Source organism: Vipera berus, assembly GCF_964194415.1.
Source record: "Vipera berus genome assembly, chromosome: Z".
Taxonomy (NCBI): domain Eukaryota; kingdom Metazoa; phylum Chordata; class Lepidosauria; order Squamata; family Viperidae; genus Vipera; species Vipera berus.
This window is the reverse complement of record NC_138205.1, coordinates 19,535,417-19,556,475: the sequence shown is the minus strand read 5'-3', so window position 1 is coordinate 19,556,475 and position 21,059 is coordinate 19,535,417. Positions and strand designations below refer to the sequence as shown.

Genomic DNA, 21,059 nt, shown 5'->3' with positions numbered 1-21,059 from the left:
GCACAGGAACGTGAAGAGCTGCTTAAAGAGATCTTTGCAATGCAGGGGAGGGGGAAGGCAGCCCAGGAAACCGCGCAGGAAGCCTCCGAACACGCGGTGAGTCTTTCCCTAGAGACCACGAGGCCTCCAAATATGGTGCCCGCCACCCTTAGTGACCCCGGGACCCCAGGGCTTTTGGCGCGAACCCCCCCGCCCAGCTGTGAGCTACAGCTTCCTGGGGCAAGCGGAAACAAGATGGCTCCGCCCACATGGTCTGGCACAGGAAACAAGATGGCGGCCCCCAGTAAGCCCACACGGTCTAACAAAGACAAACCTCTTTTAAGCCTGGAAAGCCAGCAATCCCTGGCATCCAGCCGAAATAGCATGCAATCCCTGGCATCCAGCAGAAATAGCATGCAATCCCTGGCATCCGGCCAAAGCAGCATGCAAATTCCTGAGTTCTCCCCACCACAAAGCCTAAAGTCCAATGATGACAATGAGGTCTGTCCAGCCGAGACTCCTACAAATGCTGCAGCCATTCAGGCCGCCATCCAGCTCCTAACTGATGCCCTGGGGCCCAAAAAGATGTTGGGGATAGCCACCCCCCCTCCAAGGCCTCCCATCCTCTCCCCAGGGCCCAACTGCCGGGAGGGGTCTAGCCTGGAGCCTTCCCCTCCCAACAATCAACCCCCGTGGCCTCCCACCTTCTCTTCAGGTCTTCAGGACCAGCAATGGGCTTCTCAGGGCAAACCAGGCAATGATGAAAATCCATGTGCTTGCAAACCCCTGGAGGAATCATTGCATCAACTGCGAGCCGGCAAGTCTGGGCTCCGCCCCCCCAATGCCTCATGGGAAGAAGGGAGAAATCCTGAACAACGCCCTCCCCCGGATCACATGGTTTCCGGGCACGCCCATCTGAAGTTACTAAATAATCAAGAAAAAATTCCCTCCTCGACCACTGGAGGGACCCCTTTCACTAGAGGGACCCCTTTCCCTTTCCCTTTTATGTCGATGGACATTTCAGAGATCTTTGAAAATGGGTCTGAGAGGGACTTTTTTCCAGCGGCAAATCTTCCAAGCGACTTTAAAAAGCTACAACTGGGAGGAGAGAATTACAATAGTTGGAGTAAAGATATACAGGTATATCTCTTAAAGAATGGGACTCTACAAATGGTTCAGAAACCACCCCTCCCCCATGGGGACGTCAAGAAGAGTGGCGACATTTGCAGGCTTACTCTGCTCTGCTCAGTTCGCTGGATAATAACTTGTTCTCCAGCATCCCAGCAGGACTCAGAGCTGCTCAAGTTTGGCAGCTACTATACAATTTATTCAACAGCGATACCATTGGTTCCATCACCAGACATACAACTGAGCTTTATACAACCAAACTGAGGTTTGGTGCCAGCATGCCTGAACATCTTGCAAAATTAAAGGTACTCAGGGCAGAATTGATGTCCAGAGATTTTCCTGTAACTGATGTGAACATGGTCGCGATCATTTTTGCTTCCCTAGACAGGAGTTGGAGCAATTTCATTGTTTCACTCGAAGCGGTCAAGAGGGAAGACATAAATCTGTCCTACCTCACAGGAAGACTGATCGAGGAGGATAGAAGGAGACGAGATGCCGGAGAATACGCCAGAGTCACCACTCAGCAAGCCAGAAGGGGGCGCCACAACTCAGAGCAAATTAATGCTCTACTTAAGTGTTTCATCTGTGGCTCTGAGGAGCACCTCAAGAAAGACTGCCCCCATCAACATCAAGCCCCTAAACGTGGTCCCAATCAAGTAAGAGGCAAGGGGCAAGGAAGGGGGCGTGGCAGGGGCAAGGGAAATTTTCTGCATACTTGTTCCCTCACCCCCACAACAAAAGCTGATAGCTCCACTGACTTATGGTTACTGGACTCTGGAGCTTCTTCTCACATTACTAATATGAGTCAAGGTTTTAAAAGGTTAAAGAAAATTAACTCATCTGTCAAAGTGGCAAATGGAGATATGCTTTAGTTGTTGGGGAGGGCTTTGTTTCTGTACCTGGACTTGGAAAAGTTGAAGGTGTTTTACACGCTCCCTCCATAGCCAACAACCTATTAAGCATCACCAAACTATGTGACGATGACAAAGTGGAAGTTTTATTTCGCAAGGGGGGAGGTCATGTCACCCGGAACCAGAAGATCATTGGAAATATTACCATCATAAATGGCTTACCATATTTTTCTCCCAAGCCACCACAGCCTGCCCCAAGGCTTTCCAAGGGCAGTGTGGGCAAGGAGCCTGAATCTCAGCAGGCACCTACAGCACCACTCAAAGCAACTAGAGCCAAGAGGGTGTCAGTGGGGAAGCAGCTTCACGATAAATGTGCCCATCTCTTGCACAGGAGATTAGGCCATGCAAGCTTCCCTGTAGTTAAAAAGATGGGAGAATTTGCTGAGGGAGTCCAGCTCAAGGACTGTGACGTGTTTCTGGACTGTGCCATTTGCAAGAAAACAAAGAGGAAGGCTGCTCCTACCTCAAAGGTGTCATTACGTAAGACTCAATACCCGTACCAACTAGTACATGTTGATTTGGTTGGGCCTTTCACACCATCCCTAGGAAAGAAAAAGTATTTTCTCACTGCCGTTGATGATTTTTCACGATACGGCCACGTGTATACCCTCACAGAAAAATCCGAAGCCTTTGACGCCATAAAGTCACTGTACAACTTCGTAGAGACCCAGTACAAGACCAAGATCGCACAATTGCAGAGCGATCGCGGGGCTGAGTTCATGTCTCAGAAGTTCCAGGACTGGGTAAGGCGTAAGGGCATCCGCCATTTTCTTACTGCACCATTCACCCCTTCGCAAAATGGTGTAGCTGAGAAAAGGAATGGAATCCTGCAAACCATGATGCGTAGTCTGATTGCAGACGCTAATGTCGCAGAATCATACTGGGGGGAGGCAATTCATTATGCCAATTACACCTTAAACCGCACCTGGAGCAGTGTTGTGAACCAGACCCCATATTTTCTGGTTCACGGTAGGAAACCAAACCTGGGACATTTGCGTGTGTTTGGTTCCTACGCATGGGTGCACATCCCCAAGCAGCTGCGGAAGAAGGGGAGATCTGTTTCCCAGAGACTAAGGTTCTTGGGCTATGCTCCTGGCTCCAAGGCCTATCGTTTCCTGGGAGAAGGGGGCAGGCCTGTGACTTCCCAATCTGCCTCTTTCGAAGAGGATTCCAATTGGACCCAGATCCACTCAAATGATCTGAGCCCATATGCCAACCGACCCAGCAAAGGCACACCGACCACGACATCACCTGAGACGACCACATACCCTGCCACCGACGAAAGTGAGGAACAAGACGAAGATGCGTCCAGTCCCATGGAGGAAGACACGCCGTCTTTACCCCCAGCGACACCTCAGAGACCCGCGGAAGAAAAGAGCGGTGAGTGGCAGAAGGTAAGGAGGTCAAAGCGGTCCAACAAAGGGGTCCCGCCAAAGAGAATTGACATTGGCCACATCGCGTCTGTCAACAGCGTTGTGGTCACCCCAAAATCCTTCTCTGACATCCAGGAGCTGCCCATCGAAGAGCAGAAGAAATGGCAGCTCGCGATGGAGAAGGAGATGCAGAGCTTAAAGAAACTCAAAGTCTTCACCCCCCAGCAACCACCAAAAGAGAGGAAAGTCATTGGCACAAGGTGGGTTTACAAAGCCAAACCACTTGCCAATGGCCTCTACCTATATAAGGCCCGTTTGGTAGCCCAAGGCTTCGCTCAGCGCTATATGGAAGACTACTCGGAGACTTACTCTCCAACCATCCGGGCAGAGAGCGTCAAGGCCGCCCTCGTGACTGCAGCCGCTCTGGGAGAAGAAGTCTTCCAATTCGACATCCAGACGGCTTACCTCCACGCCAACTTGGACCGGCAGATCTACGTGAGGGCTCCTCCTGGCTACCAGCAAGAAGGGGAAAATACATGGTTGCTTCACAAAGGGTTATATGGTCTCAAGCAGTCAGGGAAATTATGGTATGACTGTCTTAGAAAGAGTTTAGAACAAGTTGGTTTCACCACATCTCATGCAGATGAATGTGTTTTCACACGCAATTCCAAGGGTACCACAGAACGGGTGTTAGTTTATGTGGACGACCTATTATATGTAGGGCCTGACAAGGAAGGGTGTGATGAATTTGCCAAGGCCCTGGAAGAAAAGTTTACTCTGAAGTCTTTGGGGCGGGTTGACAAGTACTTGGGTGTGCATATTTTGGCCACTAAGGGGGGGGGGGGTTCGCTCTATCTCAAAAAGAAAAGATAGAGAAATTACTGGCCAAATGCAAAATGACAGAATCTAATCCTACGCATAGCCCAATGCAAAGCGACTTTTACAACCACACCCATAAGGACGGTCCTGAGTTCACAGATAACACGCTTTACAGATCTGTGATTGGCTCCTTGCTATACATCAGCAATTGGAGCAGACCTGACATAGCTTTAGCTGTGAATCTATTGTCCAGGCACGTGGAACACCCAAAGGAATTCCACTGGACTGCTGTTAAAAGGGTGCTTAGATACCTTAAGGGCACAGCTGATGCCCTCCTTATGCTAGAACCAGAGAAGGGGAAGACGGCCCAGCTCTCCGCTTACTCAGACGCAGACTGGGCTGGCGACACCAAAAGTAGACGGAGCACTTCTGGTTTCCTCATATTGCTAAATGGCTGCCCAATACATTGGCATGTTAGGCAGCAAAAATTTATTTCTTGCTCCACGGCCGAGGCTGAATATGCCAGCCTGTCAGACACGGCCAATGATTTGACTTGGTTCAATGAGCTGATAACAAGCATCTGGGCATCTCCCCCTCTGCCCATCCAAATTCTAGAGGACAACACAGCCGCTATTGCAATCTCGGGCGCTTATGCAGTAGGATCTAGATCTCGCCATATAGACATACGCTATAAAAATGTCAGGCAACTTACCAAAAAGGGTTTTATACATGTTGAGCACTGTAATACAGCTGACCAGATAGCTGATCTGTTTACCAAACCTGTTCCCATTGACCGGCACAACCTTCTGTGTAAGCGTTTGAGTTTGGCCTTCTGAATGTTTTTATGCATGCCTATGACACCTGCTCGCCCCTCACATACATTCACTGGTCCCTGTCATTGGCTGGCAAGAAGGGGAATTGTTAGATGATTAGTGCCAGCCATTGGCAGTTCCCCAAAAGGGTCATCAGATGGAGGCAAAGAGGCTTCTTTGCTTCCACTGATGAGCCAAGGGTCTCAGACCCGACAGCCCCATTGGCGAGAGAGTTTTATGGTCAGGGAGGGACCAAGACCCCCCCATAAATACCTCTGCACGAGGGGCTGCTCTTTGTTCTCTCGTCTTCTCATTCTAGTTCTACTTCTACTCCTAGCCTCTAGTTCTTCTGTTTTAGTCATGTAATGCTAGCTTGTTTTCTTTTCTTTTATTTCTCTCTCACATGCAGGCATGAATGCTTTCATGCCAAGTATTTCTTTCTCTTTGATCTATCATTGAATAAAGCTAATATGATTGCATCTCTGCGTGATGCCTTTACTTGGAAGCTCCTTTAACGATCCATCGTGAGATCACCTCACAGAACCAACTTCCCCTTGAGCTCCAGATGGCCCCGGATCTCCGGTCCTTTCGCCGCAGCCTTAAATCTTTCCTTTTCCGTCAGGCTGACCTGGACTGACAGGGATTTTTAAAATGTTTTTAACTTATTATTGGGGCTGCTAGTTTAATTCTTTTTTTTTAAACTTTTGTATTATTGTATTTTTATTGTTGTTAGCCGCCCTGAGTCCTTCGGGAGATAGGGCGGCATATAAGTCCCAAAAATAAAATAAATAAATAAATAATAATGATCAAAATTCAAACGCTTGGCAACCGAGTCATATTTATAATGGTTGCAGTGTCCGGGGCTTATGTGATCAATCTTCTGACAAGCAAATTAGTGGGGAAGCCAGATTCACTTAACAACAATGTCACTAATTTAACAACTGCATTCATAACTGTGGCAAGAAAGGTTGTAAAATGGGGCTAAACTCACTTAACAACTGTTGCTTAGCTACAGAAATGTTGGCCTAAATTATGATCAGACGCTAAGGGCTACCAATAATGATTAAATCTAGGAAGATGAAGATAAATGTACTACTCCAGCTTCTTTTTACCTATTTGGATTAGATTGGTATTGCTTGCTAACATAATTTTAGGTTTTAAATACTCAGCTGCAGACTAGCCATTTTATTCTCATATTCAACGAGACAGTGTCTTAAGCCTTCCTTTCTTCCAGCCATCAAATTGTATAATCAGCATATCTGAGTTGTTGATATTTCTTCTAGCAGTTTTAATCCCAAATTTTATGTATTTTATCCAATCCCAAAAGACTCTAGGCTAAGTGGGTCCAACTTGCCACCCACGTACCACATGCAGCCCTAAACTGCTAATAATGTGGCCCCAGAACTTTTAACATTACTGTGATTTATATATATTAACTGTACTATTTACAGTATTTTACATGCGATCCAAGACAATTCCTCTATTCTCAATGTGGCCCAGGCAAGCGAAAATGTTGGACACCCATGCACTAGGCCAGGGGTGTCAAACTCAATTTCATTGAGGGCCGCATCAGCATTGCGGTTGCCCTCAGGAGGCCAGGTGGGTGTGGCCTGGGTGGGCGTGGCCTACTGGGTGGGCGTGGCTAAAGTGCATATGGCCTACTGGGTGGGCATGGCCAGCTCTACATCAAGGGTGCCTATGGGGGCCTGGGCAGGAGTGGGACAGATCTGAGGGTGTCTGGCAGAAGGAGGGTCTCTGGGCCAGGGCCAAGGCAGTGGGGGCCGTTCCCTCACTGTTTCCAGGATGGCTTCATGGGCCACATGAAACCACTTCGCGGGCCGGATCCGGCCCCCGGGCCTTGTGTTTGACATGTCTGCATCATAAAAGAAAAAGAAGAAAAATAAATAATACAAGCAATACCAAAAAAAGTCAAAAGATAAAAAACAAACAGAAAACTACCAAAAATATCTTTGTCTTTCCATCACCTCTGACTTATTAGAGGTTTTGCCTTGCATAATTTACTAAATCAACCCTTCCCCTGAAAAACTTAAAGAGTGAAATTAATGGTTTTTTTTGCTGATGTTTGAAAATTAATGTACACTTAAAACAAACCAAGTAGTTAAAAGGAATAGATATACCTAACTGTAGCTGCATTATTACTACCGTAGTATCTGATTCGGATACACAGACAGGTATGACGTTAGCTTAATTTGTATTAGTACAAATGTACTCTGTTCTTAAGCAGTATGTATAAATATTTGAATAATATGTAAATTGCTCTGAGTGGGAATTCCTAATGTGTAACACATTTTTATCTTGCATAGTTTTCAACAAAGGTTTATAAAACAAATAGTACTTCTGCTTAATGTTTCTCTGCCACCTTATGGCACATTCCCTCCCCTGATGATCCGTTCTTGTTGATTTACCAGAAAACAACACAGTTGTTAAGCAACTCAGTGCAATTACGTTAATCATGTGGCTGTGAATCTGCCTTCCCCAATTGACTTTGCTTGGTTTCACTAAGCTCATAGCCACAATGTAGTCTTATGGACATAAAGTACAGGTAGTCCTCGACTTACAACAGTTCATTTAGTGACTGAAAAAAGGGACTTATCATCATTTTTTACACTTACGACCTTTGCAGCATCCCCGTGATCATGTGGTCAAAATTCAGAAACTTGGCAACTGCCTCATATTTATGAGGGTTGCAGTGTCCTGGGGTCATGGGATCCACTTGGCGATCTCCTGACAAGCAAACTCAATGGGGAAGCCAAATTCATTTAACAACTGTATTACCAACTTAACAACTGCAGTGATTCACTTAAGAACTGTGGCAAGAAAGGTCGTAAAATGGAGCAAAATTCACTTAACAAATGTCTCACTTACCAACAGAAATTTTGGGCTCAATTGTGGTTGTAAGTAGAGGACTATCTACTCTCTATTGCCAAGCTTCATTTCTTAGTCACTTTTGGAAACTGCTTATTCATTGCTTTTCAACTATTAAGAATCTTTCAACTGATAAATTTTATAACATGCACTGGTTGAGTTTCCTTTAATCCTTAGTGATTTTTTTAAAAAAAAATACATTTATGGACAAAAAATACATCTTCTTTTGGGATAAACACCAAAAAGATTAGAATATTGATTACGGAAATTTACATTTGGACTAAGGGTCCAGATGGACTGAAATAAGATAATGAAATTAATCATAAGATTCTTTTATGTGGGAACATGTTCTTGCTTTAAACTATTAAAATAATGGTTAAATGAGAATTTGAACATCAGACAATACCAGGAACTAAAAGAAACTAAAGACTACAATTGGAGGAAAAGAGAACTTAAATTTGACCTACCAACACAAAATGGAGAAAAATATTTTAACACAGGACATATTGCAAAATATTGGTGAGCAAAGGATCCAGAAATTAATCTTAAAAAATCTCTGTCATTATTGATAAACTGTCTTTAAAATACATTCTTGAAGAGGTACAAGTTTTACTGGGCAAGACTGAGATTGATCTGAAAGTGGGTTTAAAAGTGGATTTAAGAGGAATGATATGGAAAAAGATGTTACAGTGGATATACAAATGAAACCAGATGATACTTTATTGATTAAAAAGAAGTCATTTTTTCTCTCAGACCAACCCACTCAGTCCAACCCACTCCACAAGTTGGTTGTTGTTGTGGAGGAATAGAGGGGCAGGATTATAAAGACTTAAACAAACAAACCAACCAATAAATAAATATACAAATGGCAAATCAAAAGATTTTGTTCTATATTGGATATAAAAAAGAGATCCGTTAAAAGTTCTGAAGGATTTAAGTTCTAGGACATTATCTGAAGGGATTAAAGATCAACATTGTTCAAAGTAAAAGGAAGGAATATGATGTGAATTCATTTGATTAAGGTTAAAATAGCTATGTTATTATTTCTAGTAATCCTTGATGGACTTTTGCTGACTGAATAACAATGACAAGGTTTTAAGGATCTGTTTATAGTAAGAGATGATTATGAGTTTGTTGTGTTTTAAAAGAAGGTGATAAGGTGCTAAAATTGTTTATACTTGTTGTGATGAAGGGGTGATTAATTCTATATGTATTTTTTTCTTTCTTTCTTTCTTTCTTTCTTTCTTTCTTTCTTTCTTTCTTTCTTCTTTCTTTCTTTCTTTCTTCCTTCCTTCCTTCCTTCCTTCCTTTCTTTCTTTCTTTTTCTTTCTTTCTTTCTTTCTTTCTTTCTTTCTTTCTTTCTTTCTTTCTTTCTTTCTTTCTTTCTTTCTTTCTTATACTTTATGCAAAGGAACAATACTTCTCCTTGCTTGTTTATCTTCTAAATTTTTTTTGTCTGTCATGATTGGATGAACAAATGTGATTACCATATTCCTAGATTCCTTCATCCTTGTGAACCTAAGATTATGAGCTGTAAATACTTGGCATTCCTAGTAAGCAATTAAAGCTCAGGAAATAATTAAGTCTTCCCCCCACCAATTATTCTTATTAATATTCTTTGCTTTTTTTAACCACCTCTGACCCTCAATTGCTCCTTCAGCTGCAGTCCTTTAAATAGTAAACACCAAAGTTCTGATGTCTGTTAATGTCTTTTAGGATTTTTAAAATACTAAAGGCATTTTCTATACTAAGAGCATGCCACAACATGCAGTGCGACACAGTCATTCAAATAACATGAATAATGTACTCACATCAGGTCATGACATGAAATGATGCAAAAGTATCTAATTTGCATCATTTGCACAATTATCTCATGCCACATGTGTCAATTTTAGAATCCTCGTGGTTTGTGAAGACGTTTATGCCCTGCAGTCTTTCCTTCTCCAGGTTAAATGTACTCAATGCCTCCAACCTTTCCTCGTAAGTTTTTCCTTAAATATTTCTTACTGTAATTTCTCTGTGTTCGTCCTAAAATGCAGAGTCCAGACCTGAAAATAATATTCTGGGTGTGATCTGATGAAGACAGAACAGAGAGAATTAATTACGTATGGATACTTTTGCTAGCATTTAGCATTTAGATCAGGAAGAAATACGTCACTTTCTAGTTTCATTTTCTCTTTTCTTTATTCTCTCCAATCTGTTTTCATTTTGTGAACTAGCTGAATTGGCAATTTAACCAATTCATTTGTCCCATTGAAATCAGTGAGGATACTTTAACTAGGCATACACCTATACAAAGGGGTGTGTACCTTACTGGATGGGGAGGCCTTTCCGATCTCATAACCTAGTAATTTCAAAGCTTAATTAAAGCAATATGCTTTACATGGGGCTGCTCTTGAAAAAAACCCTCAGAATAACAAATAATAATAATAATAATAATAATAATAATAATAATAATAATAATAATAATAATAATGACGACGATGATGATGATGATGATGATGATGATGATGATGATGTTGAAAGGGACCTTGGAGGTCTTCTAGTCCAACCCCCTACTCAGGCAGGAAATCCTATACTATTTCAGACAAATGGTGTTCAGTCTCTTCTTAAAACCTTCCAGTGTTGGAGCATTCACAACTTCTGGAGGCAGGTTGTTCCACTGATTAATTGTTCTAACTGTCAGGAAGTTTCTCCTTAGTTCCAGGTTGCTTCTCTCCTTGATTAGTTTCCATCCCTTGCTTCTTGTCCTGCCCTCAGGTGCTTTGGAGAATAGCTTCAACAGGTCCAGAATAAAGGGGCACGTGCACGATGTGTATGTCCACATGAGCCTCTGATTCCCAAGGTGCACTGGTTGCCTGTTTGTTTCTAGGTGCTTTTAAGATGCTGGTGATCTATATACTACTAAAACTCTCATGTCTGTAACCTTTAATTGGACAAAATGGTACATTATGGGACAAAAACATTTTGAGGTCAGGTATCTCAAATGGGCTAACTTACAGAATGTGTCCAAAATCAGGGGCCTCTGACTCTTGTAGAACTGAAATTTGACAAATGTTATGAAGCTTTTTATGACATAAAAATTATCATAAAGCATTGTATGACTTAATACAAAATGTCATAGAACATTTCCTATAGTCAGCTCCTGATGTTGGACTGTGTTCTACAGATCAATGTTGGCTCTGTTCAACACAGATACCTCGCTGATTATCTCCCTGAATTTTTAAGAACCATTCTGGTACATTAGAAGCTCTGTCATTGCTGAAGGCATTAAGGAATCTGATAAGGGAATATCTCTGAAACCATAACCCAAGGGATGGTGGGCTGTCTAGTCACCTATAAAGCCCTAAATGGCATACAGCCAGGTTATTTGAGGGACCATTTACTTCTCAAGGTTTCTGTCTGGCTGATATCCCTATTTATTGGGATATAGGGACATGGTGGCTCAGTGGGTTAGGACGCTGAGCTTGTCGATCAGAAGGTCGGCAGTTTGGTGGGTCGAATCCCGAGTGCCGTGTAACAGAGTGAGCGCCTGTTACTCGTCCCAGCTTCTGCCAACCTAGCAGTTCGAAAGCACGTAAAAATGCAAGTAGAAAAATAGGGACCACTACGGTGGGAAGGTAACAGCGTTCCGTGCGCCTTTGGCGTCTAGTCATGCCGGCCACATGACCACGGAGACGTCCTCGGACAAGCGCTGGCTCTTCGGCTTTGAAACGGAGATGAGCACTGGCCCCTAAAGTTGGAAACGACTAGCACGCATGTGCGGGGGAACCTTTACCTTTACCTATTTATTGGGATACATAGGATCGTGCTTTCTCTCATGGTGCTGCCCTTTGGAATGAGATCTTCCCTAAAATCCACGTGGCTTCCATGCTGCTGGCATTGTGTGAAGCCTGCCTGTTCTCCCTGCTTGTTGTCCAACCCTCTCTTGGGGTTGACATGGATAAAGCCTCCTTTCAGATGTGGGGTCTTTTTTTGGGAGTAACTTGATCCTATCCTATTATCTTTTGTCATTTTTATGGTACCAATAGAAGATCATTTTTGTAACTCGGTGTCCTTGGTATTCTCTGGCATCGATTGTTTTCCTGCAGACCTTTCGGTGCCCAATGAGATAACACCATCAGGGCTAGAAGGAAATGCAGTTTGCTCTCTGTTTATATACTAGTGGCTTGCCCTGTTAGTGTTGATGGGAGTGTTATTGTTGGTTCCTTAATTAGACGTTGTTTACTGTTGTGGGTCTAAGCTGGCACTTTTTATGGTTTATTACAGATAGTCCTTCACTTACCACCACAATTGAGCCCAAAATTTCTGTTGCTTAGCGAGAAAGTTGTTAATTGAATTTTGCCCCATTTTACAACCTTCCTTGCCACACTTGTTAAGTGAATCATTGCAGTTGTTAACTTAGTAATACAGCTGTTAGGTGAATCTGGCTTCCCCATTGACTTTGCTTGTCAGAAGGTCGCAAAAGGTAATCACATGTCCCCGGGACACTGCAACCGTCATAAATATGAGTCAGTTGCCAATCATCTGAATTTTAATCATAAGACTACGGGGATGCTGCAATGGTCATAAGTGTGAAAAACAGTGCAGTTGTAACTTTGAATGGTCACTAAATAAACTGTTGTAAGTCTAGGACTACCTGTATATTGTGAGCCACCCAGAGCTGATTTGGAATCAGGCAGTGCCTAAATTGAATTGTATGAAATAAAAATATTTTCCTAAATCTGGTACCAATTTATAGCTATGTCTTTACATATGAGAACAAATTGAGGAGAGAATATGGGAAAATCTATGCACAACTGTGTGAAGCAGGTGGAAGAAAGACCATCAGTTGAAGTGTCCTGCTGCTTGGTGATACAGTAGGCTAAAAATGAGGCTGAAATGAGATACCAGAATGGGATAGAGTTTAAAAAAACAAGATTATGAGGATAACAAAGGATTAGCAGATCAGAAGTAGAACTTGATGTATTCTTTCAACAGCAGAACTCAATCTGTAACGCTGTATGTGCTTAGCTTGAAGCAAGAGAGACTGAACTCAGCAGAACAATAATTCTGTGAAGAGATGCACAGGATTGTATTGTCAGAGATCACAAAGATATGAGTTGTTGGTAAAGATGTTGACTTTCACCAATTACCTGGACTATTCTGGAAGTGGATATGCATTCTAATTTCCTTTTCTGTGGGGATCTTTACCTTTCTAACCTGGGCACACCTGGGCATCAGTGTTTCTCAACCTCAGCCACTTTAAGATGCATGGATTTCAACTCCCAGAATTCCCAGTCAGCCTGCTGGCTGGGGAATTCTGGGAGTTGAAGTCCATGCATCTTAAATTTGCTAAGATGAGAAACACTGCCGTAGATCATGATTCATCGAGGCTGGGAATTAGACCAGACTTTTCTAGACTGACAACCCTCCTTGTGAGATTTCAACTCTCAGAATGCTTTGCAATGGTCAGGCTGGCAGCTGAATTTTGAGATGTTTGTGTACTTGAATAATACTCAATTCAGTAAGTTGAATAAGTTAAGCAAGTTGAATAAATCTCTGTCTCTGGTCCATCAGTATCCTTTCACCAACTTTTGGGAATAGTCCTGCATTGCTCCCCAAAGTTTGCTCCCCTAAATCTAAAATGTCTTCAGAAAACTATGGTTAAATAAATCATGGTTTAGTACAAAGTGTGATCGCAGCAAAGACCCCCCCCTATAAATTGTGTTGAATTATAAAAGACTCACATCAAGGACAAAATGTGTGGGTTCTAAAGTCAAGTCTGATAAATGTCAGGATACGGAACTAAGCCATCCATTACGCTGTCACTTTCTGAAATTCAGACAGAGAAACGCTACTTCTATAATTAAAAAGTATGCTAGGAAGAGATAAGAATCGAACTGGAAAGGTGACATTTGCAGAAACCGCCCGAAAGAAAGAAACATTCAAAGAAACTTCAGCCAAACAACTCTGCACGTGCTTAGTTATCACACGATGTTGGCTGATGGAGGAGACGAGATTCCACGTGAGCTAGAATGCATACAGGAAGTGTGACCAGCAGCATATTTCTCTATACAGTCTTCTTTGTGCTAATTTAGGGGAATGTGGTCAAGGAGCGTTGGCAGGTCCTGAGAAACTGGCTAGTTCATTGTGCCTGATCCCTTCTGCAAGCCTTGGGACTTCTTGCATGGCTTATTGCAGGGGTGGGCAGCTATGGCTCCTTTATGATCTGTGGACTTCAACTCCCAGAATTCAAGCCGAAGGGTGGCCTTGCTTTAGAGGCTTCAGGCTCAATCTTTCCCCTTTGCCTCCCCACCAACATTGAGTGGAATCAACCATAGAAAAGCAGGATGACCACACCACTATGCTCCCTATTCCTAATCCAAGTACACCATTCAGAGGGCTACCATGATAGATGCTATCAAAAGCTGCTGAGAAATCAAGGAAGACCAGGGCATTTGTATGACCTCCATCCAGGCTGCACCAGGGGTCATCAACAAGTGCAAACAATGTTGTCTCAATGCTATCTTCCAATCTGAACTATGACTGAAAAAGGTCTTGATATCCATTTCCTCCAGGACCCTCTGAATCCATAGCCCAATAACCTAATCAAAAATCTTCTCTTAAAAATGAAGTTAGAAACTGGACAAAAAAATTTTCTGAACTATTGAGTCCAGCAATGGCTTCTCGAAGAAACTGTACTACTGCCACTTCAAGGCAGGCAAAACTATCTCTTCCCTTAAGGATGATGACACCACCACGAGGACAGAACCACAGATCATCTCCCAGGTAGACTTCACTAACTAGGAGGGCATGGATCTCAAATACGAGATCAGATTTTAGGACTTGCCCAGTCAGAGTCCAATTCCAAGGAGATCAGAGTGACCTTATCCATCAAGTATTTGGAATATTCTTCATAGTAGCCCTGTAGATCAGGACTTTTCAACCAGTGGTACGGGTACCACCTGTGGTACATTGGCACCTGGCAGGTGGTACGTGACCATCCTAGAAAAGTGGTAGCGGGGGAGGGGAAGGAGCTGAACCGGTGGCAGCACCGCACAAGCCTGAGCGAGAGATGGCTGGAGCTGCAGGGCTGTCGGGGCTCAGCGGAAGCGCCAGGATCAGCACCAGGCTCCAGCTGGAGCTCAGCACTGATCCTGGCGCTTTTGCTGAGCCCAGAAGAAGCGCCGATCAGCTGGAATGTTTCAGCATCTCCAGGGTTTTGTGATTTACATTCAGATGCTTGGCAACTGATTCATATTTATGACGGTCACAGTGTCCCAGGGTCATGTGAAGTGACCAAAACCTGCTGCAACCACCCAGCAGACATGGGGGGGGGAAATAAAAACCAAACACCCACCCCACCCCACCCCCGCTGCCAATCTTCAACAGAAATGCTCACAACAATGAAAACCTCGGACAGGAGGAAGAGCGCCGCCTGGTGGGCAGGCAGGTGTCTTGCTCGCCTGTGGCTTGGGGGGGCACTTTTTTAAGTGCCATTGTAACTTCGAATGGTCACTAAGCAAACTGTTGTAAGTCGAGGACTACCTGTACATCACTTTTTCCCTTTTTTGGGGGGGGGTATCATCAAGTTTTTGACACCTTGCTAGGCAACTGGTGGTCCTCGGATGTTGCCATATCCTAAAAGTGGTACAATGGGTGAAAAGGTTGAAAAGCCCTGCTGTAGATGATGTTGTGCCTCAGCCTTCCTCAGGAAAGATAAGTGACTGGATGACTATCTCCAAATGGAACAACAATGGAAAAATAACTACATTTTGCCATTGTTATCACTGCAGTGTCTTCCCTAATATGGGCTCTTGCTCACATTTGCTCAGAGTCATTGTCTTTCATATTAGGGCTATGATTCACAGAAATAATTGGAAGCTATAATCTTAACACATCTGGAGCCCAGCAGATCAAAAAAGACTACTTTGAACTTTCCATAAACAGCATGTTTGCTTTTTTTCATCTCTTGGAGGAATATCGATCTGGCCATAATTAACTTCTGCTGCTTTGGGGAAGTTTTGGGTATTTTGTGTTAAGATCAGTTGAAAGTCTCTGCATTTGTACAGAAATGTATCACCGTCTTGCAAAAAATTCAACTCGCTCCTGGTTCTAATAAATGAAACTGAGCTTATTTTTCAGCAGGGGTGAAGTTTGATTCAGGAAAGGAAATTCAAATCTCTCTCAGTGCTCCGGCTATTTTGTTTTGCTACCTCGCCCCTAATACAAAAAACAACAACAAAACAATCTAAGATAACTCTACTAGCCCAGCCAGATACATGGATGGGCGAAGAATCAAAAATATTTAAGAAGCAGATGGACTTTTTTTGCTGCAACAATGGCCCATTTTTTTTAGAAGGGTTTAGCCACCAGGTGGTGCCAGAGGCTGTGGCTTCTTCTCCCAACCTCAAGGAGACATCAAACCCATTCCAGCTCACCAGTCAAAAATGTCTCTGTCAACTTCCTAGATCTCTGTTTTTCTAAAGCTTTGAGACCACTCCTTTCCCAGAGTTAAGGTCAGGAATTCTGGCGCTCATCACCTCTTCTATGAGACTTCCTCCCACTTTGTGTATGGCTTACCCTCCCCCAAGCCAAGCCCCCAGGAAGGTGGAGTGATAGATCCTCAGGACTGAAATTCAATAGCTTTCCTTTACTCTTTCTCTCCTCTCAACCTCTAAAGCTGCAGAGGAAAAGCCAGAAGAACTGAGGGAGAGAAAACCATGATTAGGAAGATTAATCACAGGGGATTGAAGACTGCAATGCCTTAAGAGCTAGGAAGCTGAACAACCTCCTAGAGGCAAAAGAGGGGGGGGATTGGAGGGAAATGGGTAGGTGGAGAAGAGAAGGCTAGATAAGAGGACTAGAGTGGGACTAGAGAAAGAGAGTGGTAACAGAAGTGGGGAGCAGCCAGAAGGAGTGCTGAGAGAGGTGACTGGCACAAATAAAAGCGGGGTATAGTCCCCCCAGTACTGATGCCCAAGAGCTACAGCTGTGGAAAGCAAGGAAGACAGAAAATTTCCTGGGACCAGTAAGTTTCCAAGGAGGGTGGTCCAACTTTCTTCCCTCAATCTACCTAAAGATTGGGCCACCACCCAGAAGCCAGGTAAGATCAATGATTCATCCCTTTCATCTTAATATTGCCCTTTTTATTCGCAAGTTCCCAGGTGGGGGGTGGGTGACCCTACTAGAGGCAGCAGTTGCATTCCAAACACTCTTTGCAAGCAAACCGTGCAAGATTGCAAACAAAAGTGGCATTTTCCTGCAACGGGATGGAGGGACAAGGAGAAAAGTGGGCATCAGGCACAGCATTTGGGATGCTGTGTGAGAGAGGTTTGAAGAACGGATATCCGCAGATGAAGGGATAAAAAATGTTAAGGGGCCATAGTATGGAAAATCTACTGCTTTTTATGTGCATTGCAGATGATTGTTCACTGTGGTCACCAGCTTGAGTTTGACAGATGTTTGGAAAAAGTGGCTCAGATTTTGCCCTCGGAACCTACCGGTAGTATTCTTGCTCCTCTGTAAATGTTGTCTGCTTAGAGAGATAATGCTTTGAGTTCAAGAGCAACTTTATCTTCTTGCCTAGTGGTAGCAGTGGCTCTGCAGCATGCTGATCAGCCACGATTAACTGAATCATAGCTTACTGCATTAGTCCAACATGTAGGGTTCATGTTATGCCCAGAATTGCAAATGAACCACAGGCCGGGTGTGCAAAATACTAAAATGTAGTTGGCTAAATTGTAGCTCAGGGGGCCCCTACAAAGATAAGTCCCTGTTAGTTGATAAGTGCATTCCAGAAAGGAAAGGCCCATAGATACACAGGTAATCCTCGACTTAAGACCACAACTGAGTCCCAAAATTTCTGTCGCTACGTGAGACCTTTGTTAAATTGAGTTTTGCCCCATTTTACAACCTGTCTTGTCACAGTTGTTAAGTGAATCACTGAAGTTAAGTTAGTAACACGTCTGTTTCTGCGAGGAGTCAGTTGCCAAGCATCCGAATTTTGATCACGTGACTATGGGATGCCGCAACTGTCGCTAAGTATGAAAAATGGTCACAAGTCCCTTTTTTCAGTGCTGCTGTAACTTTGGTCACTAAATGAACCATTGTAAGTCGAGGACTACCTGTACGGGGGGGCGGGGCAGTGACACCATCACTCAAATGACACACAGTGAAGCACGTGATGTCACTGTGGCTTGCACCACAGGGCTATGGGAAGCATTGGAGATATGGTTAAAGTCCTTATTTGCACTGCCAGAGGCCTCTTCCTGCCTCAGTGGGTGGAGATTGGGATAGGACGTGGAGCCCTGCTGGGACCAACACCCTTAATGAGGCTTAACCTTAGGGCCAAAGCATAGGAATCCAAGCCCGGAGGAGATTTCAAATGGCCAGAAAGTAACCTAAGGGGTGGAGAGCAGCTAACATGACTTCATTTATTTAAAATGCGTTTATTCAACGCCTGTTCATTCTTCCTATTAGGAGAGATTGTTTATTCCCAAGAGCTTCATACCTAGATTAGACTATTGAAAGCGGCCTCCGGGATTTAAAACAGACACAAAGCCCCTCCAGTTAGCAACAACGTTGATCTCATACTGAAGCTTAACAATAACGACTATGCGTATTCCGACAGTTTTAACCTAGCGTGCTGCATGATACTGCCTAGCCTCTGTGTGTGTGTGTGTGTGTGTGTGTGTGTGTGTTTGTGTGTGGGGGGGTGGGTGTCCTGCGATGCTACAAAAATAAAATAAAAAATCAGTTTATTCTGTTACCTTCACTCCGGAGGACAAATAGACGGCAGGAGAGTCCGTGTATGTCTGTGAGCTGCCCTCTATCGGCTCCCCAAATTTCTGCAATCCAGACCCCATAGCCCTATCTGAGTGAACCATGGTTAGTTAATCCTGGGTAATTACATTCTATCCACCTGGGCAGAGTTTCCAAAGTCAGCACCTGCTTGGCTGTGGCTTAGTTTACAGCCTGGCCCCGCGTTCCCAAACTCTTCGGCGCCCGATTGCCAGTTCTGTGATTTTAAAGGGTTGCTGAGCTCCTGTGTTTTTTCACTGCACATCACTACCAGCCAGGAGAGGTTAGTGCAGGTAGTCCTCGACTTACGACCACTACTGGGTACAAAAATTATTGCTGCTAAGCGAAACATTCGTTAAGTGAATCCTGCCCCATTTTATGACTGTTCTTGCCATTGTTGTTAACTGAGTCATTGCGATGGATAAGTTAGTACCACGGTTGCTAAGTGAATCTGGATTCCCCATTGACTTCGCTTGCCAGAAGGTCATAAAAGCTGATCACGTGACCCCAGGACACTGCGACTGTCATAAATACGACCCAATTGCCAAGCATCTGAATTTTGATCATGTGACCACAGGGATGCTGCAACGGTTGTGTGAAAAACGGACCTCAGTCACTTTTTTCAGTTGTAACTTTGAACGGTCCCTAAATGAACTATTGTAAGCCGAGGACTAAAGAATGTGAGGTTTTTTCCCCCTACTGGGCTGCTGTAAGCTGCGTTGGAGGAAGCAAAGCTGGTAAAGGAACAAAAGAAGAAGAAAAAATGTAGGTTACTTTAGCTTGAGTTGTTAGTTGTCCCATCTAAGATGTCTGTTGAGATTGTTATCCAGGCTGTGATTGTCTCAAAGGTGCTTTTTCAAGAGGCAGCTGGACTTTCTTGTTTTTCTTTGAAGACATTTAGCGCCTCATCCAAGAAGCTTCTAGAACAGGGGTGTCAAACTCAATTTCATTGAGGGCCGCATCAGCATTGCGGTTGCCCTCAGGGGGCCGGGTGGGTATGGCCTGGGTGGGCGTGGCCTACTGGGTGGGTGTGGCTAGAGTGCGTATGGCCTACTGGGTGGGCATGGCCAGCTCTACATCGTTCGCATCAAGGGTGCCTATGTGGGCCCGGGCAGGAGTGGGACAGATCTGAGGGTCTCTGGCAGGAGGAGGGTCTCTGGGCCAGGGCCAAGGAAGTGGGGGCCGTTCCCTCACTGTTTCCAGGATGGCTTCGCGGGCCGCATGAAACCACTTCGCGGGCCGGATCTGGCCCCCGGGCCTTGTGTTTGACATGTCTGTTCTAGAAGCTTAAAGGTCTTCTAGTCCAACCCCCTGCTCAAGCAGGAGAACCTATACCACTTCAGAAAAGTGACTGTCCAGTCTCTTCTTAAAAACCTCCAGTGATGAAGCACCCACAACTTTTGATGGTGAGCTGTTCCGCTGGTTAATTGTCCTCACTGTTACCTCCCCTTAATTCCAGGTTGCTTCTCTCCTTGATTAGTTTCCATCGTTTCTTGTTCTGCCCTCTGGTGCTTTGGAAAATAAGTTGAACCCGCCCCCCTTCTTTGTGGCATCCCTTCAAATACTGGAATACTACATGTCTCCCCTAGGCGTTCTTTTCTCTAGACCAGCCAAACCCCAATCCTTCAACCGTTCATGTGTTTTAGGCCTTTAGTTGCTCTCCTTTGCATTTTTCCCCCCCAAAGTCTCAACATCTTTTCTGTAACGTGGTGACCAAAACTGGATGCAGTATTCCAGGTGTTTGCCTCACTAAGGCTTTATGAAGCGGTACTAATACTTCGCGGGATTTTGATTCTGTGCCTCTGTTTATACAACCAAGGATGGTCTTAGCCAGTGCTTTTTTTTGTAAAAGAAAAAGGTGCCGGAACTCACACATGTCATACAACCCGCCTTGCCTACTCTACAAGGTTCCATCCCAAAAAAAGGTGCCGGAACTCCGTTCTGAGCGTTATATGACAAAAAAAGCCCTGCTTTTAGCTTTTTTTTTTTTTTGCTGCTGCCGCCGCCCACCACTAGCTCAGGTTTAAGTGAGAGACTAGGACTCCAAGGCCCCTCTCACAAGTTACTGTTTTTGAGCCAGGTTTCACCTCATCTGTAAAAGGTAAAGGTAAAGGTTCCCCCGCACGTGTGCTAGTCGTTTTTGACTCTAGGGGCCGGTGCTCATCTCCGTTTCAAAGCCAAAGATTGTCCGCTTGTCCGAGGACGTCTCCGTGGTCATGTGGCCAGCATGACTAGACGCCAAAGGCGCCCGGAACGCTGTTACCTTCCCACCGTAGTGGTCCCTATTTTTTTTTCTACTTGCATTTTTACGTGCTTTCGAACTGCTAGGTTGGCAGAAGCTGGGAGAAGTAACAGCACTCTGTTAC

General features: G+C 44.3%; 1 protein-coding gene across 1 annotated transcript in view; it reads right to left on the bottom strand.

Moving 5' to 3' along the window:
- The window catches only part of LOC308678685 (uncharacterized protein), a gene marked incomplete at its 5' end in the record, with an annotated part of 35,623 nt that extends 16,865 nt beyond the window's left edge, over positions 1-18,758 (bottom strand). The window contains one exon of the mRNA XM_081345922.1: positions 18,663-18,758. Within this exon, the coding sequence (XP_081202048.1) occupies positions 18,663-18,758 (96 nt within the window). The remainder of the gene's footprint in view (positions 1-18,662) is intronic.
- Positions 18,759-21,059: the final 2,301 nt, after the last annotated feature.